General features: G+C 45.2%; 2 protein-coding genes across 3 annotated transcripts in view; one reads left to right on the top strand and one right to left on the bottom strand.

Annotated features, from left to right (window-relative positions):
- The window catches only part of Ush2a (usherin), a 701,257-nt gene extending 696,484 nt beyond the window's left edge, over positions 1–4,773 (top strand). The window contains exons 70-71 of one of the 2 annotated variants that reach the window (XM_036202543.1): positions 2,720–2,941; positions 4,684–4,773. In XM_036202543.1, coding sequence (XP_036058436.1) covers positions 2,720–2,941; positions 4,684–4,773 — 312 coding nt within the window. Of the gene's footprint in view, positions 1–2,719; positions 2,942–4,683 lie in introns of those variants that run through there. The other variant, XR_004946207.1, reaches the window with a different exon arrangement.
- A 5,914-nt stretch (positions 4,774–10,687) lies between these two features.
- Positions 10,688–25,405, bottom strand: part of Kctd3 (potassium channel tetramerization domain containing 3) — a 41,640-nt gene continuing 26,922 nt past the window's right edge. The window contains exons 7-12 of the mRNA XM_036202576.1: positions 23,694–23,864; positions 18,981–19,136; positions 16,136–16,232; positions 13,304–13,488; positions 13,088–13,226; positions 10,688–12,270 (exon numbers count right to left, since the gene is read on the bottom strand). Coding sequence (XP_036058469.1) covers positions 11,727–12,270; positions 13,088–13,226; positions 13,304–13,488; positions 16,136–16,232; positions 18,981–19,136; positions 23,694–23,864 — 1,292 coding nt within the window. The 3' untranslated portion in view covers positions 10,688–11,726. The remainder of the gene's footprint in view (positions 12,271–13,087; positions 13,227–13,303; positions 13,489–16,135; positions 16,233–18,980; positions 19,137–23,693; positions 23,865–25,405) is intronic.

Genomic DNA, 25,405 nt, shown 5'->3' with positions numbered 1-25,405 from the left:
ATAAGGGAGTTTAAAAACAGTCTCTAATGTATAGACTGCAATAGTTCACGGTGGCACTTATGGAATTAATCTTTTATATTGGATGACAGTTTGGAACATTTGATTATAAGGGAGTTTAAAAACAGTCTCTAATGTACAGACTGCAATAGTTCACGGTGGCACTTATTTGAATGAGACACAGACTTACAAGGATATGTGTCTTTAGGCCCAACAGAGTCAGCTCTAATAACACTGGGATTGGTGAGCAGCTGCCAGTCTAGGTGGCATGGGTACAGGGAGGACCAAGTTCCTTGGAGCAAGCACAGGTGATGCCAAGGATGGTGACATGGCCATGATAGTTCTTGAGCCACCTTTTGCAGGTACCACAGATGTCCAAAGATGGTGTTAGCATCTATAGGCCAAGCAATTATGGACTTCCCTAGGTCCTGTAGGCAATGACAGTGGCAGAAGACAAGAACAAGTACACATGGCACCAGCAAGTATGGACCTAAGTCCACAGGCTGTAAGGTTCATACCCTCAGTCATCTAGTACATATACCATTTTCATTGAGGTGTGTGCTCTACCATATCCACTCCTTGGGAGGATATGCAGGAAACTTCCATTTGGTTTCACAAATCAATATGGGCAGCTCTGAGGCTTGTGGATTTGGCCTCTAATACTCCTAGAGCTTTAGAGACTGAAAGGGGATGTCCCTCCAGGAAAAGCTGTTGCAGGGATAACACTTACCATTCAGGATGCAATGTATACAGACTCTTTCCCTGGTACCAGGGTTTCCTGGTCTACCCAGAGCTACATGTTACTGGCTAGGAGGAGAACTTCTATACATCCTCTTATGAAGTGCAGGTGCTGATGGGTTAGAGCCACTGGTTACTATGTTCCTGAAGCCATAAGGCTTAGCACCCAAAGGTACAGGTGAAACTGGCATGTCCCTAATATTCCAACATTTCTGAGAAGGGAACTCCCCTAGTTCACATGCAGTGGAAGACAGGTGTTGTGTTCCTGGAGCTACCTACTGGGTTTTCCTGGGACTCTAGCTATGTAGCCATGGATGAGACCAGGGATTTTCAGCAGTGGGTACAGTCCAACTGTGTGGTAGAAAGACCCTCCCCAACTCATGAGCTCCTGGCCACATTGCAGGATCCTGTGAAAGCAGTCTTCTTCCCAGGAAGGTGGAGGTACATACTGGCCCAAGGCGTTGGGTGGGGCCTATTATTTGACAGCCAAGATGTCATCAAAAGGGGCTGTTATGGTTGCGTGAGTTCTGGGGGCAGTTCAGAGTGAGTATATTCCTTGATTCATAGGAATCACTTCTCTTTTCTAACTTGTGCTAAGACTGAACCCAAGGCCTTGTACATGCTAGTGAAGTGTTCTGTTACTGAGCCACAGCCCTGGTTGGAGAGTTGTTTTAACAACCATCAGCTCCCCAAACTAGATTTTTTACTTGAAAGTACTGAGGCTGTCTCACTCATCTTTGCTGCTATGGTCCACATTACTGGCACCTGCTTACATGATGCCAGCAGCATTTGGTTCCATCCTGGCCAGGACCCTGGTGACAAGGTCACACATTGCTTTCGTAGCCTCTAGGTCACCTTCCACTGGTTGTTCTTCTCTTTCTAGTTTCCAGCACTTCGGATTTATAGAATTCATTTTCCCTCCTCAAAACAGCTGCCCACTAGTGGCTCAAACTCTTTTTTGTGGTAGAGGGGTTTTTGTTGTTTTGTTTGTTTGTGACAGGGTTTTTCTGTGTAGTTTTGGTGCCTGTGCTGGATCTCAATCTCATGCTGTAGACCAGGCTGGCCTCAAACTCACAGAGATCCACCTGGCTCTGCCTCCTGAGTGCTGGGATTAAAAATGTGTGACACCACTGCCCAGTGAAGGGTACTTCTTGGCCATCTTGGTTCTGAACCCCTGAAACAGTGTTAAAGACTGATGAACCCATTTGCTTTTTCCTTTCAGTTTGACTCTGTGGCTGACATATCTGATGTGTCCAGCAGTGTCACCCTAAAAAGTTACACCATGCACTTTGAGGTACCTCTGTGTGCTGCATGGATGCCATCTGCTCTTTGTGCATGCTGTGTTGATTATCCAGTGAGAAGCAGAAATATTTCACTGATGGGACCATGAAATCAGAAACTCTGGATGCTTCAGTCAGCTAGAATTTACCTTAAAAGCACATCTTAGATTATAGTTATAGAGATATTTTGCCTTGCCAGTGATAATGACAGAGCTGATGATTTATGGAGTGTAGATTCCTACAAGAAGGTAAATATGAGGACAGGAGGAAGGGCAGGATCACTTCCTACACCAGTCCGGAACTCTGAAAATAAAATATAAATTGCTCTTAGAGGGCAACCATGAATAGTATAGTTCACTTTTGACAAGGGGGAAGAGAAGTTCAAAAGGCAGGCCCCATGTCAGTGTGAAGTTAGAGAGCACCTTAATCTAGCCCCATCCCCCTGGCTTCACTGGCCTGGCCCCAGTGGGAGCAATAGCCACCAAGACAGGGCATGAGTGCCCTAGGGGTCAAGAGCACTGCCACTAACAACAGTATCGGCACATTTCTCATGGAAATGAGGGCACAGTATTCCAGGTGCTCATAGCTGCAGAGTTCAAGTTCAAGCAGGCCCTAGAACATCATTCTTTTCAAGCATGATGTGTGAAAACCAGTTCCCAACCATGCTGTTACCCATCCATCTCCAGCAGCAGCTTCCTTTTCAGGGATTAGCCGATACCAGAATCCCTCGGTCTGGGACACCTTTGAGTATTCGGAGCAGCCGAAGTGTGTCTGTACTGAGGATCCCAAGTCAAAGCCAAATCAGCCAGGCCTACTCCCAGGACTCTCTCCACCGCAGTGTCAGCCAGCTCATGGACATTCCAGACAAGAAGGACTTGGCAGATGACGCGCTCTGGGAAACTATTATGGGCCACAGCAGTGGACTGGTGAGTTGATGGCCTCCGGTACACATGCTGCTGCCCTTGAGCACCCACCCGTGTTATTCCTGCCTAATTCTGTTGTAGATCACTGACTTAACAGTGTTGCTCTTTGGTAACGGGGTAGGAACTGCTGTTGTCCTGCAAGATGATAAAACATTCTGAAAATACAGAAACGGACCTAAAAGGCATAAAATGCAACACTTGGTTTACTTTAAGAAAACCAGAAAGCCATGCTAACTATGTTCCTGTTATTCTGTCATCCGAGACAAGGTTACATGGATCTCAGAATGACCTTGAACAAGTTACTCCTTTCTCCACCTCCTAAATGCTGCCATTACAGGCAAGCGCTTCCATGTTCTCCCTTTAAAAACAAACATGCAGCACTGGAGATTGAACCCAGGGCTCTTTGTGCATGTTAGACATGCACTCTCCCAACTGAGATGCATCACCAGCCCTCAGTCACCATTTATGAGCTCCATCTTTCATAAATTTAGTCCAATAGTAGGAATGACTGGCTTTGAGGGGTCACCTGTCATCTCATAACAGCCTCAAGCTTCCTAGTGGCTGAGAGGAAGAACATCGTAGGATTTTTACCCACGATCCCACTTTGTCATCCTAGACATCTACTGTAATGCCTTTCCATTCAGCTAGTAGGAGAAGAAACTGGCAGACAGCATAGCTCTCCTTCATGTCCACTGCCTCCAAAGTTCTCTGTACTTTCCCTTCACTGAAAAGCTGGTGGCTTCCATGAGTTCCTTTCTGACTAATGACAAAGGTATTAAAGTTGCTTGGCTCCAGATCCCCTTTCCTGCTATCACCCAAGTCCTTTGTGCTTATTCTGAAAGATTAAATATATAGTGAAGTTAAAAGTTCTCTTCCTGGGGCTGGAGTGGCAGCTCAGGTGACAGGGTGCTCAACATGCATGAAGCCCTGGGTCCAATCCCAAGGAACACAGTGGTGCATACCTATAATTCCAGCAGCAGGAGGATCCCAAGTTGAAGGTCATCTTTAACTACATGGCAAGTTTGAGGCCACCTGAGATACATGAGATATTGCCTCATACACAAAACAAAAAATCTTTTCAAAAATCCTAATCTTGTTGTTAACTCAATTACATACTTCCATTCTAGATCTAGGTTTTAAATGCAGGGACAATTAAATTGAATATTTGCTAATTTTTTTCAAAACGTAAATCTACTCACTGGAACAATGAAGACAGATGAAACATTACACATAATCTGCACACAGCCACCATTGTTACAGGAGTGTAGGATCAGAGGTGGCTGGGACCTACCAAGAGCATATCATCTTTTTGTGGGACTGTGATCAGAGGCTTTGGCCATGTGAGTCTGGTTCTAGTAAAGGGCCATGTGCAGCAGTCCTGTGAGGGTGCCAACACCTGGCAAGTTACCGGTTCATTATGAGATCCTAACATTAACCCTGTTGATAAATACAGTACACAGTAGGAGCAACAGGGCATAATAGCTTGTGTCCTGGGCTTTTGCTCTTTTAAATCTTATAAACTACATACACACAGATTGCAAATTTCCCTACTCTACAGATAAAGTGAGGCTCACAGAGGCTAAGATTGTATAGTGTGACACTCTGTGTGTTGAACTAGCTGGAATCTCCTGTGATCCCTTCCGTGAAGGGAATTTAAGGGAATGTCTGTCTCAAACCACATCCTAGTGTTGAACATAGGCAGCTTTTAATTCACTGAACATGTTTTATGATTGCTTGCTTTTCAGTATGTGGATGAAGAGGAACTAATGAATACCATCAAGGGTTTCAGCTCAGTAACCAAGGAACACACCACCTTCACCGACACCCACCTGTAAAGAACGGAAGTTGTAACATGGAAACCTGGAGTGCATGCTCTGTATCCTCTTTCTCCTGGTTACCACATGTCACAAAAGCTGAAAGATACTGAAAGTAGAGACTTAAGAAGTATTTCTCTGGTTTTCTCAAATAAGGAACTGCATTGCCCTGCTGATTTTGTGGATGACAAAACATTTGGTTCTCTGGGTTTTGCCGGGGACACTGTTAAAGAAACAATCCAGGCCACTTTAAGACGGCACACACTTGTTATTAGTAATGAGATGTTACTGGTTTAACACCAAGACTACTAGGAGGAGGGCGAAATCCTATGAGCAATACCTGCACTAGCCGTCACAGCTCCACAATGAAGTGGAGAACCAGCTCTGCATGCACACATGGGGAAGGGTCTAGAGTTGCTGCTGAGAGCTTCCCACAGTCCAACTACACTTCAGCAGCACAGCTCTCCTAGCTGTTCCTCAGGACTTAGCTCATGCATGCAAATTGGAAATGTTACAACCAGAACACCATTGCTTGAACCCAGGTCTTGTTTCAGAACTAAAACCTGCGAGATTGTCAACTATTACTTTTCATAAAATATGAATCTGCTGCTCCCAGAAAACCTCCTTTAGTTTTAAAAGTTTTAGGACATTTTTCCGAGTTTATGTGACAATATCTTATGGCCCTTTGCGAGGGACTAACTGCTTATTTTGCTTAAAAGCCACTATTTATGCCTATCTCCCAACACTCCAAGGCTGGACTTCCGGGATGCTGAGCTGTCATCCAAACCTGTGGCACACATGCCACCCTTAAGTGTCAAAGCAAAGAGCAGAATCAAACACTTCCACCCCTTGTCACAACTAAAGTGGTGGGGAATCCACCATGTCTGTACACATCATAACAGGCACCTTCCCGTCTTGCCAAAAGTTTTCTACCTTCTGAAATAAACAGAACTGGCCAGTCCACTAAGCTTTATCTCTCATAATTATTAGGTTACAGCAAAGGGGGGCTGTCTCTCATGGCTGCAGTTATGCACTACAGAATTCAACCAGGATTATGAGGTCCTACATCTGGGTAGCATTTTTCCAATCAGGAACAAATCATTAGTGAGAAACATTGTCTAAACACCTCCTCCTGAGGACTAAGCCTAATGTCTATGGAGGGTGATACTTTCCTGCTGTGTGTTTAGCACCATGCAGGCAGCCAACATTAATCATCTCTCTTTAACTGTCAAGGCTGGATGAGGGTCTGGTCCTCACCAGTTGTCCCATCTATGTGAGGGTAGGTCAGAAACCTTGTTTGACCATGGCTTCATTCACAAATATGGAGGAAATTTCCCTGTTGACATGCCTCTCTGTAGACTCAATGTGTGCTCTAACTAGTCTACAGTCACTGGATAGCTTCTCCATAGTCTCCCTGAACAAGACACCAGGTGATTCCCTAGTTATACCTCAGAGGTCCCTGGGGACAAAGCTGACCTTGAGAGGGAAATGGGAAATAGCCTTCCTTTTAATCCCTCTGACCATTAGTCTCCCAGGTATGGTTCCCCAACACTTCAAAGTTCCAGACTAAGCTGGGTGGTGGCGGCACACACCTTTAATCCCAGCACTCGGGAGGCAGAGCCAGGCGGATCTCTGAATTTGAGGCCAGCTGGACTACCAAGTGAGTTCCAGGAAAGACGCAAAGCTACACACAGAAACCCTGTCTCAAAAAACCAAAAAAAAAAAAAAAAAGTTCCAGATTCACTGGCCATCTATCCACTGGGTAGTATTTAGATAAAGCTTGGGGGCAGGGGGGAACCAAACACTTAAACTTTGTTTAGATGTGATTCTGTTCTTTAAGCCAGTCCTTGGAATTGCTACAGAGATGAATAACTCCATTGATTTAAGAAGAAGTTTGATTATCAATGTATTAAACTCTGACCTGTTACATACCACATATAACTTGCCCAGACCCTGGTAACTTGTGTATGCTTTCTAGCTTTCTTATGAGATTTAATGACATGAACAAACCTACCTCGGACGATCTTTACAAGTTGGCTTGGTGGATGCCACAGCAGCTGTTTGGCTTCAAAGATAGTGTTGTATAATAGAGCCTTAATAAAAGGTTGAATCCAAATTACATCTGTAGTAACTTAATACCACCTGTGTACACGCCGCTACCCTGAGGGCTGGTGAGTTCCCAGGTAAACCTTACAGAAAACACCAGTCTTCATACAGCAGAGTGATCTACCACAATAGTGAGTAGCAGATAAAGCAAACTGTGGTTCTGGATTTACTACATAGGCGGTTTCTGGTTTTCCATTAGTTGCTTTATTTTCATCATAAGATCAGTGCATCACGATGCCTTTACTCTTTGATTCTGTGGCAGGGAGAAACAGCCAGAGGGCCGGCTGATTCAGGAAATGCCAAGATCTGATATCTCCAGAGCTAGCCTTTCAGGGAACTCAAACAGCACCGGAGAATTTAATGCACACACAAGGCATTTATTTTCTCTTCTCTAAAACTGAACAGAGTGGCTTACAATAAATAGATTTGCTGTTGGGTCCATTGACAACTGGCTGGACTCAAAATGCCTTATCCTTATAACCAGCCGAGACTGGTTCAGATGAGTCTCATCACCTACTGGGTCAAGCAATGGGGACAGGGATGGAGGAACATAGAAAAGTTTTCTTTCCTTTTGAAGCCTTTAAACTTTATAAAACCCTGGGTGGGCACTGGAGTACTACTTGGAAGTCTGACTCACAACCAATTTCTGGGTGTTTGCAAATGGAGACAAACAACCTGAAAAACTCAATAACCTGTTTTTCTTTTGGTTCTTTTCATGAGTAGGCTCCATGAACAAAGGTGGGTATGAATTCTCCCATCATCTCCTGCAAGGAAAACAACCCAGAATGAATTGGGGCTATACCTGGTAAAAGAAAATCAGGCTTTGTTTTGAGTGTCTTAGAGTATTGTCATGTCCAGTGCTCAGGAAGCAGCTGAGTGGACAATGGGAGAATCTGGAACCTGTTTGTCACGCCTGCACTGAGACAGAGGAGGAGAGTCTTACATCAGGGTTGGCCTTTCTCTGCTACCCTGTTCATCCTGAGCAGAGGCCAGACTGAGCAGTGAGATCTCCACACCTACCTGTGCCTCAGTTCCCTACAACTCCCAGCTCCTCTCTAGTCTTTGTCAGGGTCATCTTGTCCCCTTGTCTGTCTGTGCATGAACTTGGGCCCAGGTACTCACAGTTCCATTTGCTTCCAAGATGCCACCATCTCTCAGAACACTTGGCTTACCTTAAGAACCATTTTCTATGCCTCATCATGACATTAAGCCACAGGAGCACAGTGCACACCAAGTGATTCACGCTGCTCTGCTCTGGCCTCACAGGATCTGAAGGCCAAGGTTAAGACATTTCCAGTGACCAGTAGTTCACCCGAGTGCACAGACCTGGAGGAGAAGCAGATGCAGAAGAGAGGCAAAGAGGCTCCAGCCACTGGAGATGCAGGGCAGAAAGAGCAGTTATGAAGACCAACGGAGCCTTCCCCTCCAGCCTCCCAACTCAGTAGGATGATGACCTTCTTTGTTACCACCAGCAGCTTGTCCTGCACCTGGCCCTGCACCAATGCAAACTCACATGAGCCAGGAAGTCCATAAGGCTATGCTGCTGAGATAGTCCTCTGTCTCCTACATGGACTGACTGCAGCAGTGCTGGGAGGCAGGCTACCCCAGGGTCTAGCCCAGGGCCTCCAACAGGTGTACAATCTTGCTGCTGCCACGCCCCACCCACAGCTCCACAGCCAGTGCTCTTCCACTGGTGGTGGTGGTGGTGGTGGGGGCTCCAGAGCCCACTGTCTTTCAATGCCAACAGAGCTTTGCACACAGTAAGGACAGGGAGGGGAGGAGGGAGGTCGGTCTGGAAAAGGTATGTGCATGTAGGGAGCATGGGTAAGGTCAGCCAGGCAATGCAGCTATGGGAGACCTTGTTCCTCAGCCTCTCCACACAGCATACGTCTGAGGAATTCCAACAACAACAAAGACAAGCTTGCAGTAGCCACGGTATCCTGCACCAACAGCTAAAGCCCCTCTGAGGTGGCAGCATGTAAAGAAGCTTTCTTACTCAGACAGGACTTTGCCCCCTCCCTCCCTCCTAGAGACCTCAATGGGAATTTCGGGCGCACTCCACCTCAAATCAAAGCAAGCTCTGTCAGAAAACAAGACTAAGAACTAAGAAACAGAAAGATGAACAAGTTTCTCCTTGTCCAGCCAGCCCAGGCCCCAGTGCCTGCACTCAGCTTAAAATCTGATGACCCAAGTGACATTCTCCATGCATACCCAGTAAGGAACTGGCCTTGTCCCATTATTCTTCACCAGGAATATGATCAATGATTATCAATATCATTATTATTGGGGCTCACCGCTTGTGCTTCTTGGCTAGGGAGTGGCAGCAGAATTCCCCACTCAGTCACAAGATAACAGTACACCACTCTACCAACCCACAACCCCCTTCTCTGGGTGGGCTGAGAGCTAACTGGGTGGACAGGCCCATTGCAGGGAAGGGACCTTCCCCCAAGTCCTTCTCCTGATTTTCAGTCAAGTGCACTTGCATAGATGTCATCAAGACCTGGATGAGCCCCCCAGGAAATATAACAGGGTGCTGGTTCTTGTCTAGGGGATCACTGAGCACTTTCCCAGGGCTAGACAAAGAATTCAACATCTGGGAAAGGCAGAAGACCCAGCTGCCAAGGAAGCAAACATTCCTTCAGGCTGAGAGGGACCTGAAGTCTGGGAGTCTGCTGATGGGAATCTAAGGTTGTATTTTACAGGGCCCTGGGGTCCTCCCTGTCCCCGTCTGTCCTGTCTCGACTACCTGCCCACTCCTTCCTGCCATTCCTCCTCCACTGTCTTCATCTCAGGAACTCTTGTGCCTTCCTGTCCCTTTAACCCCCCTCAACATGAACTACACAGAGAACCCAAGCACTTACAAACCTGTTAGAGCATGCTGTGCTGCTCTGGCACTCATGCTGGCATCTACATAACATACTACAGCTGGTGAAGAACGCAAAGGACAGGTATAACAATGCACTCATAATGCACATAAAGACGCTCTCAATAGATATTTCAATGTGAATGAGGTTTAATATACTTACGAAAGAATATTCTAGCAAGCCTGAGATACACATAAAAAATGACAAGAGGCTTACCTATTAAGAAACCAGAATGTGATGAGCATGTTCTGATTCAACGTACACTACAATCAACTGTGATTCCCTTCCCAAAATGAGTTCACTACGACACTCAAATTCAGCAAGGCTGGAATAGGGCTAAGACAACTATATTTAACACCAGGCCAGGCAATCCTAATGGGAAAGCCAAGAAGGAAACTGTAGGTTTTTCAAACAAAAGACCTCGGTCCAAGAGCTGGCTCAGCCACTGGCAACTATTCCCTCTGTGGTCTGTGCCATCTGAGAGGTGAGAACAATACCCCCTCAGCAGAACACCGAAACGGCCTGTACTGTTCTCACCATGGAATTGCTTTTCCTTTTGCAACACAGTACACAGCTGTTTCATCATTGTCCTTTGAGTCACAACCTTGACAAGGTAGGCACAGCATCTAGATAAGTGGAATCCAGCTCTCCTGTAGATGGGAGACCCGAGGCTAGACCTGCAGAACACTGCTGCAGCCATGCTTTAATAAGTTACTCTTCCATGTTCAGACAGAGGCTCATGATGCAGCCCAGGCTGGCCTCCAATTGCCAGGTTGGGATTAAGGTTCACACGATCTTTCTATGAAATTTTAGTCCCAATCAACTTTCCCTCTCTTCTTTAGTGATCTTCTTACATGGTAAGTACGTTTCTTTTTTGTTTGTTTGTTTTGTTTTGTTTTTTAACCAACACTGTGGGTACAGCTTAAACAGGATACTGTTCCTTAAATAACTGAAGACACACTGCCTTAACCTTTCTCATTTGATTTAATTGACAAATAAATACAAGGGGATTTTTGTGAAACCACTGACAATATAGTTAATTTTAAAGAATTTTTTCCAACTTCATTATACTTCTGGGAATGGGAGTTATACATTATTCACTCATAGGTTTAAATTTACATTTTCTCCATTTACAGAAATGTGTAAATCATTCCAATTAAATGAAGAAAATGTACAAAAATATTTCTTTTGCCCTCAGAATTCAAAATAAAGTCAAAACAACAGTTTTACATATGGAAGCATTTTACTCCAAATCCAGAACTCCAATCCTGTGAGACACTGAAAAAACACAGTGGCTCCTAAGGTAGGCAAAGCAGCAAACAGAGGGCTGCCCTTCTGGATACCCGGCTTCCCCTGTCGTCATTATTTTACCTATTCAGACACGGACACTTGTTCCCACTGGAGAGACTTCAGGTATCAAACACTGGTGGTGCATGCTGCAGTATCTCCCAACAACAAGCATCAGAAAATGACCACAAGGAAGTAAAACAACCCTAAAGACGTAGTGCACAGTGGAGCCTGGGGTCCAATAATAGTGTTTTGAGTTACATGAGACTTTTTCACAACATAGCACCTCATCAAGTATCTAGTAAACACTTCGCATTCACAAGGGTTGGGAGCCACATTCCAAGGAGATTCTGTGATTAACGTTAAGGTACCACTGCAAGACAAGCCTTGGGCAACTGGGCCCACCGCCTCACCTGCTCTAAGGGCACTACCATGGTGCTGGGACAGAAGCCAGTAGAGAGGGCAGCCGGGCAATGACTCCTGCTTACAAACTGCTCTTACATGTGCCTGCAGGACTGGGGCTACTTCTGAGCTGTCCAGGAACGCGTCCCTGCGCCCCAAATATGCTCTGCCCCTGCCTCAGCAGAGTCGGTCCAGAAAACACTAAGCAGGTCAAATTGTAGCCTATGGAGTTCTGATGTAAAAGCCAATGTACGGAAACCCAGGGAGGTTTGTTCTTCATGTAAATTTACCAAAACAATCATGCACTTTGTGAGTTCACAAGCTGGACTCCTGGCCCGAGGAGTCACTCTTTTTGTGCCGTGGTGACGGAGTGGTCTTTGTTGGAGATGGGGATGCCGTACCAGGAGAGTCGGTCCCTCCATCGGAGGTACTTGGTGAGGATGCCAGATGGGGAACCTTCTTTCTACCAAGGAATCCTCCTGCTTCAAACCCTTTCTTCCGCAACTCCACTTTATGCTCACCGTCGTCCTCTGACGACCGTTTCTTGGACTCTGGCACCCCTTCGGCTGCTCTCTGCACTTGGAACCCACTGTCTAACTCTTTCACATGCCCCAGCTCTGCCCCAGGGGACTTTCTCTCAGACACACTGCCTTCCCCTGCTGCCTGGGTTGGACCCACGTGACCGTTTTCTGGGCCCGGCCTCTCTGAGTTTCTGGCGAGACTGAGAGTCTGGAAGTCCCTGTAGCTGTGGAAGCTCTCGGTCCTCCTGGCTCGGGCTAACAAAGGGCTCTCCCGGTAAGGCCGTGTCGCCCCGTACGTGGCTGCTTCATGGATGGTTTCATGGTGCTGGAGCTGAAGGCTGAAAGACAGATTTTAAAAATGTCAGTTACGATTGTACTTCAAGGTCTCAGGAGCCTACCTCAGCAGTTAAACTGCCAACTAAAACATCATAAAACATACAAGGCATATTACTACCCACACCTCTCTATGAGAATGCATTTGTCTAGTAGACTGGATTACATACAATTACCAACATAAGTGATACCATACACACATTCACAATCAAGCAAAAAATTTGAATAGCAGGGAAAGAGGAAAACAGGCTCTAAAATTGCTCCAATAAGCAATCAATGTAACTCAATATTTGGCCCTTGGATTTCCAGAATTTGAAATGTTTTTGTCAATACGGTGGAAAAGGCAAAGTATTTCATTATACTAAGTACACACTGCTTTAATACGAAATTAGACAAGATAACTTAACCACTTTTGATTAGCACTGAACTTGAGCGATGAGAACAAAAACTCCACAAAGTATCCAATTTTGTATCCAATTGATACGTGATGGTCCTAATTCAGGGGAAAGTGTGACAGTAGTTTTTGGTTGTCAACTTGACTAGATCCGGAATGAACTATAATCCAGAAATGGAGGGCACACTATGAAAAGAATGTGCTATGCATACAAATAAAAATTTATTAATATCTGAACAATTCAAGAGCAACTAATCTGACTTCAAGCTGTACTTGAAAGTCCTAGCTTTCCCAGCTGAATGCTCACAGCATTGAGTCCACCAGGATGCACCCTCTCTCTGACCCACCTGGACTTTGAAAGTCCTAGCTTTCCCAGCTGAATGCTCACAGCATCGAGTCCACCAGGATGCACCCTCTCTCTGACCCACCTGGAGTCGGACTCCCGAAGGCGGCTGTGCTGAAGCACAGATGTGGCAGGACTGATGTTGGGGGTAGCACAGCGGGACGTGCTCAGGTCACATTGGTCTAGCAGCTTGAGCAGTTCCTCCTCAGTGGGGCCACCTGCATCTTAGGAAAGAAGCACTTGTTCACATCCGAGGTCAAAGGTCAGCTCATGACAAATATCCTCCTGTGTGGTTACATACCCTTGTCCTCACTCTTGTTGACCATGTCCATAGCTGTGGTCAGGTCCCACATCTGGATGCTGCCGTTCGTGTGGCCTGTGAACAAGTAGCGCCTTGGCCGTGAGCCCATCCTGCTGGAGCCCTCACACTCTCTCACGGTGAATGAGGATATTGTAGTGCAGTCGACAGCCTGGATCTCACAAATCCTGCAAAGACGGGATGGCTGTCGACCCAAGGAAGCAAATGCATACACTGTCTACATGAAAAATTTCCAAATGAACATGTATCTACCATAGTTTTAAAATGGTTGAAGAGAGTTGGCAGAAAAGACAAGTCTGGTTTTTCTGAATGAGAAGAGCTTCTCATACATTAGTGTGTTCTCAAGTGACAGAAAGAGATGATTTAGTCACAAAGCCATCCTGAATGTGGACGTGGACGTGTACAGAGGGAAGATGTGAGAAAACAAGGAGAAAAGCGTGGTGGGGGCGAGGGGGATGAAAAGAAAGCCCACTGACTCTGAAAAAGAAAAAGCTTCTGCACAACCTTTACAGTGTGAACCACACAAGCTCCAGAACTGTGCACAGGAGAAGCGGCTGAGCAGCAGGAAAGGCCTGAGCGGACGGCAAGTGAGAGGACAAGTGACCGAAGGGAGGAGGCGTCGGCCACGGGGGAGATGAGGCCCAGGGCCATCTGGGGGGGTAAACTTCACTATTTCCCACGCGTAAGGCCCGCTATGATCACTTGTAAAGACATGATTTCTCCTTTATTTCAGTTGGTACAACTTTGAAAAAGATTTATTTTATATGTATGTGTTAGTGACTAGACCCAGGGGGCAGAAAAGGTACTTTCTGCAAATGGAGTTATAAATGGTTGTGAGCTGCCCACCAGGGATGCTGGAAACTGAACCCAGGCTCTCTGCGAAAGTAGCAATCATAGCTCCAGCACCCAGGCACTAGTATTTTAAAAACCTGGAATGAATGTGGAAGCATCAATTTTTTGTTTTTCAGGACAATCTTTTTCATTATTCATATAATGACTAACATTTGTATTTTTAAAGTGACTTAAAATTTTAAAACATCTGTATTTGTGGTTTATTTTTTTAAAAAAATAACTGATGCTACTACATGCATGAGAACAAATATGGCTTTGCCATGGTCTCCCACCATGGGATCGAGTCCTTAGTCTATGGACGGCTTTCTGACCTACTCACTGTCAGCTCCTTCCATTTCTGTCTCCAGTGCCCTGAACTTGTTCTGTTACTATAGCTCCCTCTAGATCATAAAAATCCATCTCACTCAGAGTCTAAAATAAAAACACAGAAGAGGGCATTAAATGGAACATGGATGAAACCAGGCCTGTTAGAGCTGGAGTCCAGCTTCAAAAACAGTGGGCAGCTTCTGCACTGTGTACAAATTAACTACAGTACAAACTCTGAATTCATTTCCTAAGAACACACAATCTGTGGGATGGTTCAGGCACATTAGTCATTTTATAGAATTCAGTTATGAATTACTAATGACTACATGCAATCTTGATGAAAATAAAACCTATCCACTCTCAGAGTATATGCACGAAAACACCATGTAACGGAGACATGCCAGAGAGAGGCAGAGGGAACTTTAGAAACAGCAGCACCAGCCACATTGAAAAGAAACCCTGGGTGCTTAATGACTGCTCCTAGGAATTTTACTTGCTCACTTGTCTGACATGCAGAAGGACAAACAGCAGAACTAGGGACAATCATTTTCAAAGTGAAACAAAATGACAGGAAAGCTCATTTCTAACAATATCCCCTGTAGCCAGTGACTCTAAGGACTTCTGATCCTGTTTCTGTCACTTTACCATAAGGCACAATGCTGTGGGATGTCTTTCAGTATCCTGTGAATGTGTTGCTCTGATTGACTGATAAATAAGACACCGATTGGCCAGTAGCCAGGCAGGAAGTATAGTAGAGGTGGGATAAGCAGAGAAGAGAATTCTGGGAAGTGGAAGGCTGAGTCAGGAGATGCTACCAGCTGCTGCCATGAGAAGTAAGATGTAAAGATACTGGTAGGCCATGTGGCAACATATAGATTTATAGAAATGGGTTAATTTAAGATATAAGAACTAGATAGCAAGAAGCCTGCCACAACCATACAGTTTATAAGTAATATAAGTCTCTGTGTGTTTACTTGGGACAGAGCAGCTGCAGGAACCGGGTGGACACAAGAAAACTCCAGCTACAGCACACTCTCCAGACAATGGAACCTTAATCAGCCAGGCAACCAATGAGGAGGTCACTTAAGTTGAATTTGCATAGCTAATCAAGGATAGTATTAGAATTTAGTACATCTGTCTGCCATGAAATCCACTTATCACCATTAAAATTAGACAACAACAACAAAAAATCTCCAAAGACAAAAGCAGAAAAGCAAGTCCCAACAGCACTCAAGACCAGAGTGGCATCCCTGCTGTATGAGCGCAGGCACAGTGAGACAGGCCATTCCAGGGGAGAGTGAGGACAAATGTGAACTGAGACACAGCTGCTAACTGGGAGCTATGGCAGGTGTGCAGGTCACATGATCATCAGCCAAGCATGACCTTCCTTCTGTTCTATGTAGAGATGGTCAGGAAATCTGAGAGACACAGTAATGTAGATAACGTTTGTGCATGATGGGAGACGTTTAAATTCAAAGGTTTGTTCGCTTTTCTATGGTGCTCTCAGTCGGTTACATCCTGAGTCAATGAAGATTCTGAGTTTCACCTTTCTAGTAGTTAGCTAGCACAGAACTTTTGTTTCAATGTGGTTAGTGCATTCTTCCACCTCTAACAAAGGCAACTTCTGAATACACAGATCTTTCTGTGAAGTGTTACCTTTTTCCAGTGGATGACAGCCTGACAAACAGCTTGTTAGTGATGGGAACAACTTTCTGGATAAACACTTGTTGATCATCTCGTTCTCCAAAAGGTCCTATGTCAGAAAACAGGAAGGCCAGACTGGATGAGAAACGGTTTCCTTTACAAAAGCATCTTATTTCTAACACTCTCTCCCCAAACAACTGTCATGCCTGTTGCTGTGGCACAAGCCCTAAATCAATGTCAATGTCCATCTACACTAAATTTTACAATAGAAATATGTAACATTTGTTTTTTTAAAGTATTTCTTTCAGGGTGTGTGTGTGTGTGTGTGTGTGTGTGTGTGTGTGTGTGTGTGTATGTGTATGTGTCTGTCTGTCTGTCTAACAGTATGTGAATGTGTGAGTGTATCTGCATGCATGTGTGTCTGAGTGTGTCTGTGTGGGCATCTAGTTGTGTCAGTATACCAGTGTACGTGTGTGTGTGTGTGTGTGTGTGTGTGTGTGTGTGTGTGTTAGTTAGTGTGCCACATGTGAGTACAAGTCCACAGAGGCCAGAAGGAGGCACTGGATCCCAAGAAGCTTCCCTCTGTGCACGCTGGGAACTGAACTCATGTCTTCCAGAAGAGCAGGGAGTATTCTTCATTGTTAAGCCGTATCTTCAGTCCCACAATACTTCAAAACTGTATTTCATGCATTAAAGATGTATAAGCTGATGGTAATCGTTCTTGAAGGAGCTGCAGGAACAGTACCAGAAGGCCCCTTTGGTCCCTTTGGCTTAGATTCTGACAACCCAGACAGAGGCTTGGGAACACGGCCTTGATCATTAGCTCCAACAGGTCAAGAGCAGATATACACTAAGTCACTTCATGTATCCCTACTACTGTTTTGAAAGCCTACAAGCAGAAATGTAACATCTTCTGAAGATTAACTTCAAAAATAGAATGTAATGGTGCTAGTGAGATGCCTCCACCATTAACGGCACTTGTCACCAAGCTTGATGACCAGAGTTGGATTCCCACACCCACACAGCGGGAGAGAACTGACTCCATGTGTGTGCTCTGGCAAGAGTGAGCACAAGCACACCAACGCCCACTCAAGTGCACACACACAAAATGTAATGTTTTTCAAAGAATTTAAGTAATCAGAAGCCTCCATCAACCACATTGCTCCTTCAGTGTTTTTCTATTTTCTCAGGACACCAAGTAAAGAAATAATTTTGCATCAAGTTCCAGAAAACCACCAGCAGCTGCCACCTAGCAGGCGTCAGCACACGGTGCCCAACAGCACGTCGTCCAGGGCTCCTGGACGACGAATTCTTCAGTTTGAAATGTTTGGACTTTTATAATTTCCACATCCAGAATGAGACACCTTGAGGACAGGACATCAGTCTAAACAAAGATCTAATAGGATGAAGGGAACCAAGTTGCACTGTGCGGAATTTTTCACCTTTCACACAGGGCTGAAAGAGCTGCAGATGACTGGGATGTGGACTTCTGGACTATGGACGCTCAGCCTACTTGGGGCTGCACTCAAAGGTTTTCAATATAAAAATGAAAGGCTTTGGCTGGAGAGATGGCTTAGAGGTTAAAAGCACTTGCTGCTCTTGTAGAAAACCTTCGTTCAGTTCCTAGCTCCCACACAATGGCTCACAACCATATGTAACCCCAGTTCTGGAAAGCAGCTGCCCTCTTCTGTCATCCAACAAATAAATATAAAATAAAACATAAAGATAAGACATAAAATAAAAATACATCATTTTTTAAAAAATGACTCAATTATTTCTCCTCTATTATACTGGGCAAGGAAGGGAAGACTGAACCAAACTATAAATCCTGCCCTGAGAAACTGGGGAGATTAATAATTCTTTCTTTACTGCACTCTAATAGAAGCTTTTTCATAAACAGTATGTGGCACACACAAGCTTCCACAAAACAAGTTCTTTGTTGTTGCTGACGTGCTGAGGAAGCAGGCTGACACTGAGTTACCTCCCCAGCCTTCATCTCACATGCATGGGCATACCCACTCACAAAAGGAACAGTGGCATGTTCATCGCAGGTGGTAAATGCTGGCTCTGTGCTTCCTAGGTGCTACATAAGGAAAGCAACCATCATCATCCCCATTTCACAGATGAACAGTACGCAGACTGAGAATCAGGCTAACCACACCTCTTTTGCTGGGAGCAGAGTACAGTGATGTGCACAGGCTGATCAAACAACTCCAATTCCATAACAACGTTGACTCTTCCCAGCTTCAATTTTATTCTCAATAATTGTTAAAAACAAAAGAAAAACTGTAAAGTTTCAATTATGCACAGCAATCAATCACAGCATTAGTTACAAACAAATCTAGCTGGTAGAGATAAGACTTAAAGGAGGAAATGCTAGTAAGAGGAAATTGTTTATCTTAACTTCTTAAATAGTAACAAATGTTTCAATAATGTAATTTGTGAATTCACAGAACTAATAAGGCAACTACAGGGACTGGGAAGACTGCTGCATCAGTAAAGCACACAGACCTGAGCTCACATCCCAGAGTCCACAGGAACAAGCCAGGCCAGGGCTGTGTGTAAAATCTCCATGCTGGAGGCAGAGACAGGCAGATCCCGGGAGAGCACTGGCCAGCTAGTCTAGACTGTTTGGTGAGTGCCAGGCCGGGAGAAACCCTGTGTCAGCATCGTTCTGAGGTCAGCCTACACCTACACACACACACACACACACACACACACACATACACACACACACACACACTTACTTATATATACACACATTAAAAAAATACTTTGTTTGAATGACTTTCAAAAATAAAACACAAAATTCCCATGATAACCCCAGTCCTAGATTTCCATCTTGGAAGATGCCTACCTATGTCATTTCCAGAGGAGTAGCTGCCATGGCTTTCTGTCTCCTCCAAGGACAGGATCTTGAATGACGCTAAAGGAGTGGAGCCTGGCTGAGTGGAGATCATCCCTCTGAACCGTGTCACTGTCCACGTACGGACATGGTTGTTGTCGGCACATACTAGGAAAGGACACAGAGTCACCACACCACTCCGAAACATTGCAACTTCTACAGTAAGCAGATCATAGTACACTTTAAAAGGCACATTTATCTGAAAACTGTACTCAATTTGTTCTAGTTAACCAGAGTGGGAGAACTGGGCCTGGGAAGATGACTCGGCAGGTAGACACTTGCCACCAAGCCTGACGGCCCGAGTTCCCTCTCCAGGACTCATACGGTCAAAGGTGAGAACTGACTCCTGTAAGGTGCCCTCTGACCTCCACACACAGGCTGTGGCATGTGCAAAAATACGTACATGCATACACAGAAGACCAATAAATAAATAAAATAATAATGTTTTAAAGTTAGAGAACCAAATATAATTCTCTTGTTGCAAACACGACAGCATTTAAAGAAGACTGTGAGTGAGTTCCTTTAGGAGGAGCCAGGTGTGGAGGGAGGCATGGCATCAGGCCAGCCTGGGAGACATATTAAGTGCAGGCCAGCAAGATCTCATTTGAAACAAACAATAAAACCAAGACATAAACATGGAAAGTTTCTAAGTTTGAGAGAGAAGTGCTTTATGTCACTCAGACACTGACCAGCCTAAGCCAGGAGTGGCTGAAAACTGGTGACCAGCACTTTTCAAATATCTTATAGGAACCTGTTATTTATTGCTCATTCATAGTCACATTAGAGTCTATACTAGAGCGGGACCTTATTTCTATTAAAAAAAAAAAAAGTATGCATTAATACACATATTCCAATTAGGCTTTTAAAATCTTTTAATTAAACCTTTTAATTATTATTTGCATTCGTTAGGAGGGTGATTTATGAGACAGGGTCTTTCTACGTAGCCCTGGCTATTCTGGAACACACCGTGTAGATCAGGCTGGCCTAGAACTTACAGAGATCTGACTATCTCTGCCTTCCAAGTTCTGGGATTAAATGTGTGTGCCACAACATCTGGCTAATTTTTTTTAATGTGAATGTCCGTCATGTCATGTGTGCCTACCCTCGGAGACCAGGAGGGGGTGTCAGGTCCCCTGGAATTGGAATTACAGGCAGTCATGAGCTATCTGATATGGGTGCTGGGACCAAACTTGGGTCCTCTGGAAGACAACAAGCATTCCTAAGCATGAGCCCTCTCCATAGCCCCAGGGTGTATTTAAGTTCTGACTAGGAATACGATGGTGAGGTACTTCCTAACCTCGCTCCACACTTTTGTTCTAAATGGGCACGCTTATTACAAAGATATACCCCAAAACATGAAACCATTCAGGCAGGAAGTATATTTTTTTGCTTGGTTTAACAAGAAAAACAAAAAACTAACTTGCCATTTGTAATGATTTTTAAAAAGCATCTGTAAATACTAGGAATGTAAAACTTCTACACAGAAATCACAATTCTATCCATTTTGTATTTTAAAGGACACTGTAGGAAGTAACTTCAGTGAATACCAATAAATAACCAATCTGCATGCTGTAGTAGTAACAGAATCCTCAGTTCTCAGAGACCACAGTGAAGAACAGGAGGCGCGGGAAGGTGTTTAACCAGTCTCCTGGGAAATGGCCAAACTCAGCAGGACTGAGAAGATAAGTAATTGAAGTGATTCGGGAGATCCAAGTGTCCAAGACAGAACTCTGCCTAAACCATCCTGTGAAGACTCATTTCAAACACTAGGAAGTTCACCACAGTAGCATACGGCTGCATTTATGCCAGTAGCCACCAGGGGGCAGAAGGGATGAGAACACAGAACAATACAGACTAGTGCTTAAACTGGGCATTTTTCTTAACAACTTATTCAGACCAATATGTAACATTCCATGTTGAAATATGAATTATTTTAGGCATTGCTTTGGCATCACACCCTACACTAACATAGCCACCAACACAGTTATGAGGCTCTCAAAGCACTGCCCTTTAACCAGCATGGCACGGCTAAGAGCTTAGTGTCACAAGACACAGAACATTTCCAGCATCTTTGCGTAAAGAGCCACACTCAAGTGCTGAGAGTAGAGCGCAGGACACAAGTCTGCAGCTGTAGAACTGATCTGGAGAAGACAGGCAGACAGTAACAACCACATGGTAAGCCTGTGAAGAACACACAGGAGACTAGCACACATGGTAGTTAGCTTTACATAGACTGGGAGATCTGATTGAGGAGGTGTGTGTGATTCTGGAGGACAAAGGGGAAATGTGTGTGAGTCTGGAGGACAGAGAGGAAATGTGTGAGTCTGGAGGACAGAGAGAAAGTATGTGTGAGTCTGGAGGACAGAGAGGAAGTGTGTGAGAGTCTGGAGGACAGAGAGGAAATGTGTGTGAGTCTGGAGGACAGAGAGGAAATGTGTGAGTCTGGAGGACAGAGAAGTGTGTGTGAGTCTGGAGGACAGAGGGGAAGTGTGTGAGAGTCTGGAGGACAGAGAGGAAGTGTGTGAGAGTCTGGAGGACAGAGAGGAAGTGTGTGAGTCTGGAGGACAGAGAAGTGTGTGTGAGTCTGGAGGACAGAGAGGAAAATGTGTGGAGTCTGGAGCAAGAAGTGTGTGTGAGTCTGGAGGACAGAGGGGAAGTGTGGTGAGAGTCTGGAGGACAGAGAGGAAGTGTTGATGAGTCTGGAGGACAGGGGGAAGTGGTGAGCAGTCTGGAGGACAGAGGGGAAAGTGTGGAGAGTCTGGAGGCACGAGGGGAAAGTGTGTGACAGAGTCTGGAGGTACAGAAGGAAGGTGTGGTGAGAGTCTGGAGGGCAGAGAGGAAATGTGTGTGAGTCTGGAGGACAGAGGGGAAGTGTGTGAGAGTCTGGAGGACAGAGGGGAAGTGTGTGAGAGTCTGGAGGACAGAGGGGAAGTGTGTGAGAGTCTGGAGGACAGAGAGGAAGTGTGTGAGTCTGGAGGACAGAGAGGAAGTGTGTGTGTGTGTGTGTGTGTGTGTGTGTGTGTGTGTGTGTGTGTGTAGGGGGGGGGTTTAGTCTGGAGGGCAGCACAACCAAACAAGTATGTGGAAACCTAGACTTGTCAAACAAAATGAACCAGAGCAAAAAAGTCTAAGGCACTTTTAAAAACAGAAAAGCCAATAGCTTAGAGTCTCATGATCCAAAGAATGTAGATTGGCTCTAGGACAATATTTAGAAGGTAAATAAATGTAGACTTCATACTACATAGGAAAGCCAGTGGGATTCCGATCTAGATTGTATTTCTACAGGGTCTGGGATGAGCTGTCCAGGGGACCTGCCATGACCCAGGGGAGAAACGACTTGCGTCACTGGATGAGGGAACCGGAGAGATCAGTTCTGCAACACACATGGCAGCAAGAACCATTTACTGGTGTACTGGGTACATTCGGGTTAAAAGCAAGGGGGAACCCAGGGGAATCCCAAATTTTGAGTGGAAGTAAATAGATGGTGATGCTCTACATTACGGTGGCTTCTCAGTTCCCTATCAATGATAAAAATCTCTACATTGCCCAGGTTTGACTTGGGCTACCTGTTGAACATACTACATGAGACACAGAAGCAGGACAGAAAAGTTTGCAACTCTAGGTGGAAAAGGCAGAGCAGGACTGAAATGTATGCTACTGACAAATAGATCATCAGGGAACATACAGAGAACAGAGGCTAAGAAAGCAGTCTCAGACGAGCAAGGAGCCAGAACTGGAAGGGAGAAAAGGACCAGTGGCCTCGGGTGAGCGCTGCTTCATAAAAGCACACGTGGACCAGTGAGTGCTGACAGAGGTTGAGCTGTTCACTCACTCCTGGGTAGGTGCCCAACTCTGCCCAGCATTCACTGAGAACACAAGATCTTTTAGTGCTGTTCAAACAAACACAGCCAGCATATGAAAATGATGCTCATGAACACACAGAGGGCAGGGTTCCTCAAAAGCATGTGCTACAGACAACTCACAACTGAAATGTCACCACATCTGGAAATCATCTAGGAATTCCTTGCATGAATTCCTTCTATGGAATTTTACCTTGTTAAAAAAAATGGCCCTCGCCAGGCGGTGGTAGCACACGCCTTTGATCCCAACACTCGGGAGGCAGAGGCAGGTGGATCTCTGTGAATTTGAGGCCAAGCCTGGGCTACAGAGTGAGTTCCAGGACAGGCTCCAAAGCTACACAGAAAAACCCTGACTCGAAAAACAGAAAAAAGAAAAAAAAAAAGTGGCCCTTATTAAGCTATGAAACTAAGATGTAATATTTATTTTATTATCTAAATATTTAAAGTTCTGTGATTATAGGGAACTTATTATAAACACAAAATGTTATTTTCTTCAAATAATTTTTAACATTTTATACCCAACTATCAAAATATACCTCTAAGTCTATAACTTTAGCTTAAAATTGAAGATAACCAAAAAAAATTACATTGAAGTTCAAACCTAGAAAATCTAGTCAGCAGTAATCTGATATGCATCTTGGCATAGGCAGGAACTATCAGAGAATAAGCAGAGATGCGCTATGTCCTAAGTTTACATACAGTTCATCCAGGCCAAGTCAAAGTCACAAGCCTTCTGTCACAAGCCCAGCATAAACCCCAAGGAAAGCAGACAGCCTGAGGCAGGCATCACGGGAGTCCTGTGTACCTGACACCAGGTGCTTCTCGGACAGCATGATCTTCGTGACGGGGCTGCGGTGCACCGTGAAGGTCTGGAAGAGCTGCGGCCCTGACCCGACAGTCTCCGGGTGCTGCACTATCACTCGCACGGCTCCAGAGCTCGTACCGTAGGCGATCTCGATCCAGTTTCCGCTGACACCTAGGAGCCACAGTAAAGCAGTGTGTTGTAACGATTCAAAGAAAGCTGTACTGCAAGGCTCCCTGCGATGACAGAGGCAGAGTGGGAGTCCGAGCACACGACCAAACCACTCACAAACACACCCGAGACCACTCAGCCGTCACAAAGTCTGTACTTCTTTGTAAGTCTTCCTGGACCCTTCATTCCACAATAGAACTGCTCCCGCCCCACCCTCTTGCACTGTCTTAGGTAGCAGGAATCTTAACAGGTCTTATTAATTAATAAGAACAAACCTGAGGCCAGGTATTGGGGTGAATGCTGGAAGTTCAGAGAGGCAGAACAAGCCACAGCTACCTCACCTCACCAGTTCCTCAGCTGGTCTTGTTCTGGTTCTCTGAGTTGCTGTGGCAGTTACACGCTAACTCTATATTCACGTCTACCTACCTCTGCTCCTTACTAACAGAAATTGAGTCGCCGGTGCTTCAGAACGCCTGAGACAGCACTGACTCAGTACAGATGAGAAAACTAATAACCTGCTGTGCCAGGCCTACCAGGGAAACAGCATCCCCACAGCAGCGTTTCGTGGGACTTATGGATCTGAGTGGCTGTGGCTTTTTCCTTTGCTACAGTACTGAGCCACCCTTGAGTGACCAAGTATCGCCTACACAAGCAGTCCCAGACACCACTAAGTGGGTCAGGCACACCACCTGCAATGCTCAACCACACTGCCGACTCATTTTTATTTTATGTGTATGGCTGCTGCTTCACCTGCACGCATATCTGTGCCCCAGCTACATGCCTGGTATCCTTGGAGCCGCAAGAGGGTGCTAGATCTCCTGGAACGGGATTATAGACAGCTGTGACCTGTCATCTCAGTACTAGAGACAAAACCTGAGTCCTCTGGAGGAGCAGGGAGCAGCGAGCACTGAGGCTGAGGCATCATCCCTGCCCTCATAGCTTTTCTTAAATAGGCGCCACATGGCACCACCAATGGAAAGACAGACAGGATCTTGCTGGCCTGCATTCTACCAAGCTTCACGGGTAGAGAACTGTGGGCTTTCCCTCATTCACCTGAAACACCTACCAGTCAAAGGAAAGAGCTCAAAACAGGGACACTCCAGCCAAACAGACGCCATTCTCATGCCTCCAAAGTCTTGCCAACATGAGGAAGGACTTTGATTTCTAAACTTTCCAAGTTCTACCTTAGTGTAAATCAGATTGGGGTGGGAATCCATACTTCATTACACTCGTTCTAGAGCAGAGCACAGCAAGCTTTCTCTAAAGGGACAAGTAGTAATGAAGTCTTTCAACTTCCGCCTCCCACACTGCGTGTAACCACCTGTCAGTTCATCACCGAAAGCAGCGAAGGACAGCGCAAAGAACTACTGAGAAAAGGAGGAGGAGGGAGGAAGAGAGGGCTAGCATGTATAACAACCCATGGTTTGTGGTCCCCAGACTAGAAAAATAGGATTGAAATTTGACTCAAACTTCAGCCATTTCAGCATGCATTATCATTCTTTAGTACTGATGATTATTTTACCAAATAAATTCAGTAAAATACC

Source organism: Onychomys torridus, chromosome 11 (assembly GCF_903995425.1).
Source record: "Onychomys torridus chromosome 11, mOncTor1.1, whole genome shotgun sequence".
Lineage (NCBI taxonomy): Eukaryota > Metazoa > Chordata > Mammalia > Rodentia > Cricetidae > Onychomys > Onychomys torridus.
Note: the sequence above shows the minus strand (reverse complement) of the source record. Positions and strands in the feature narration are given on the sequence as shown.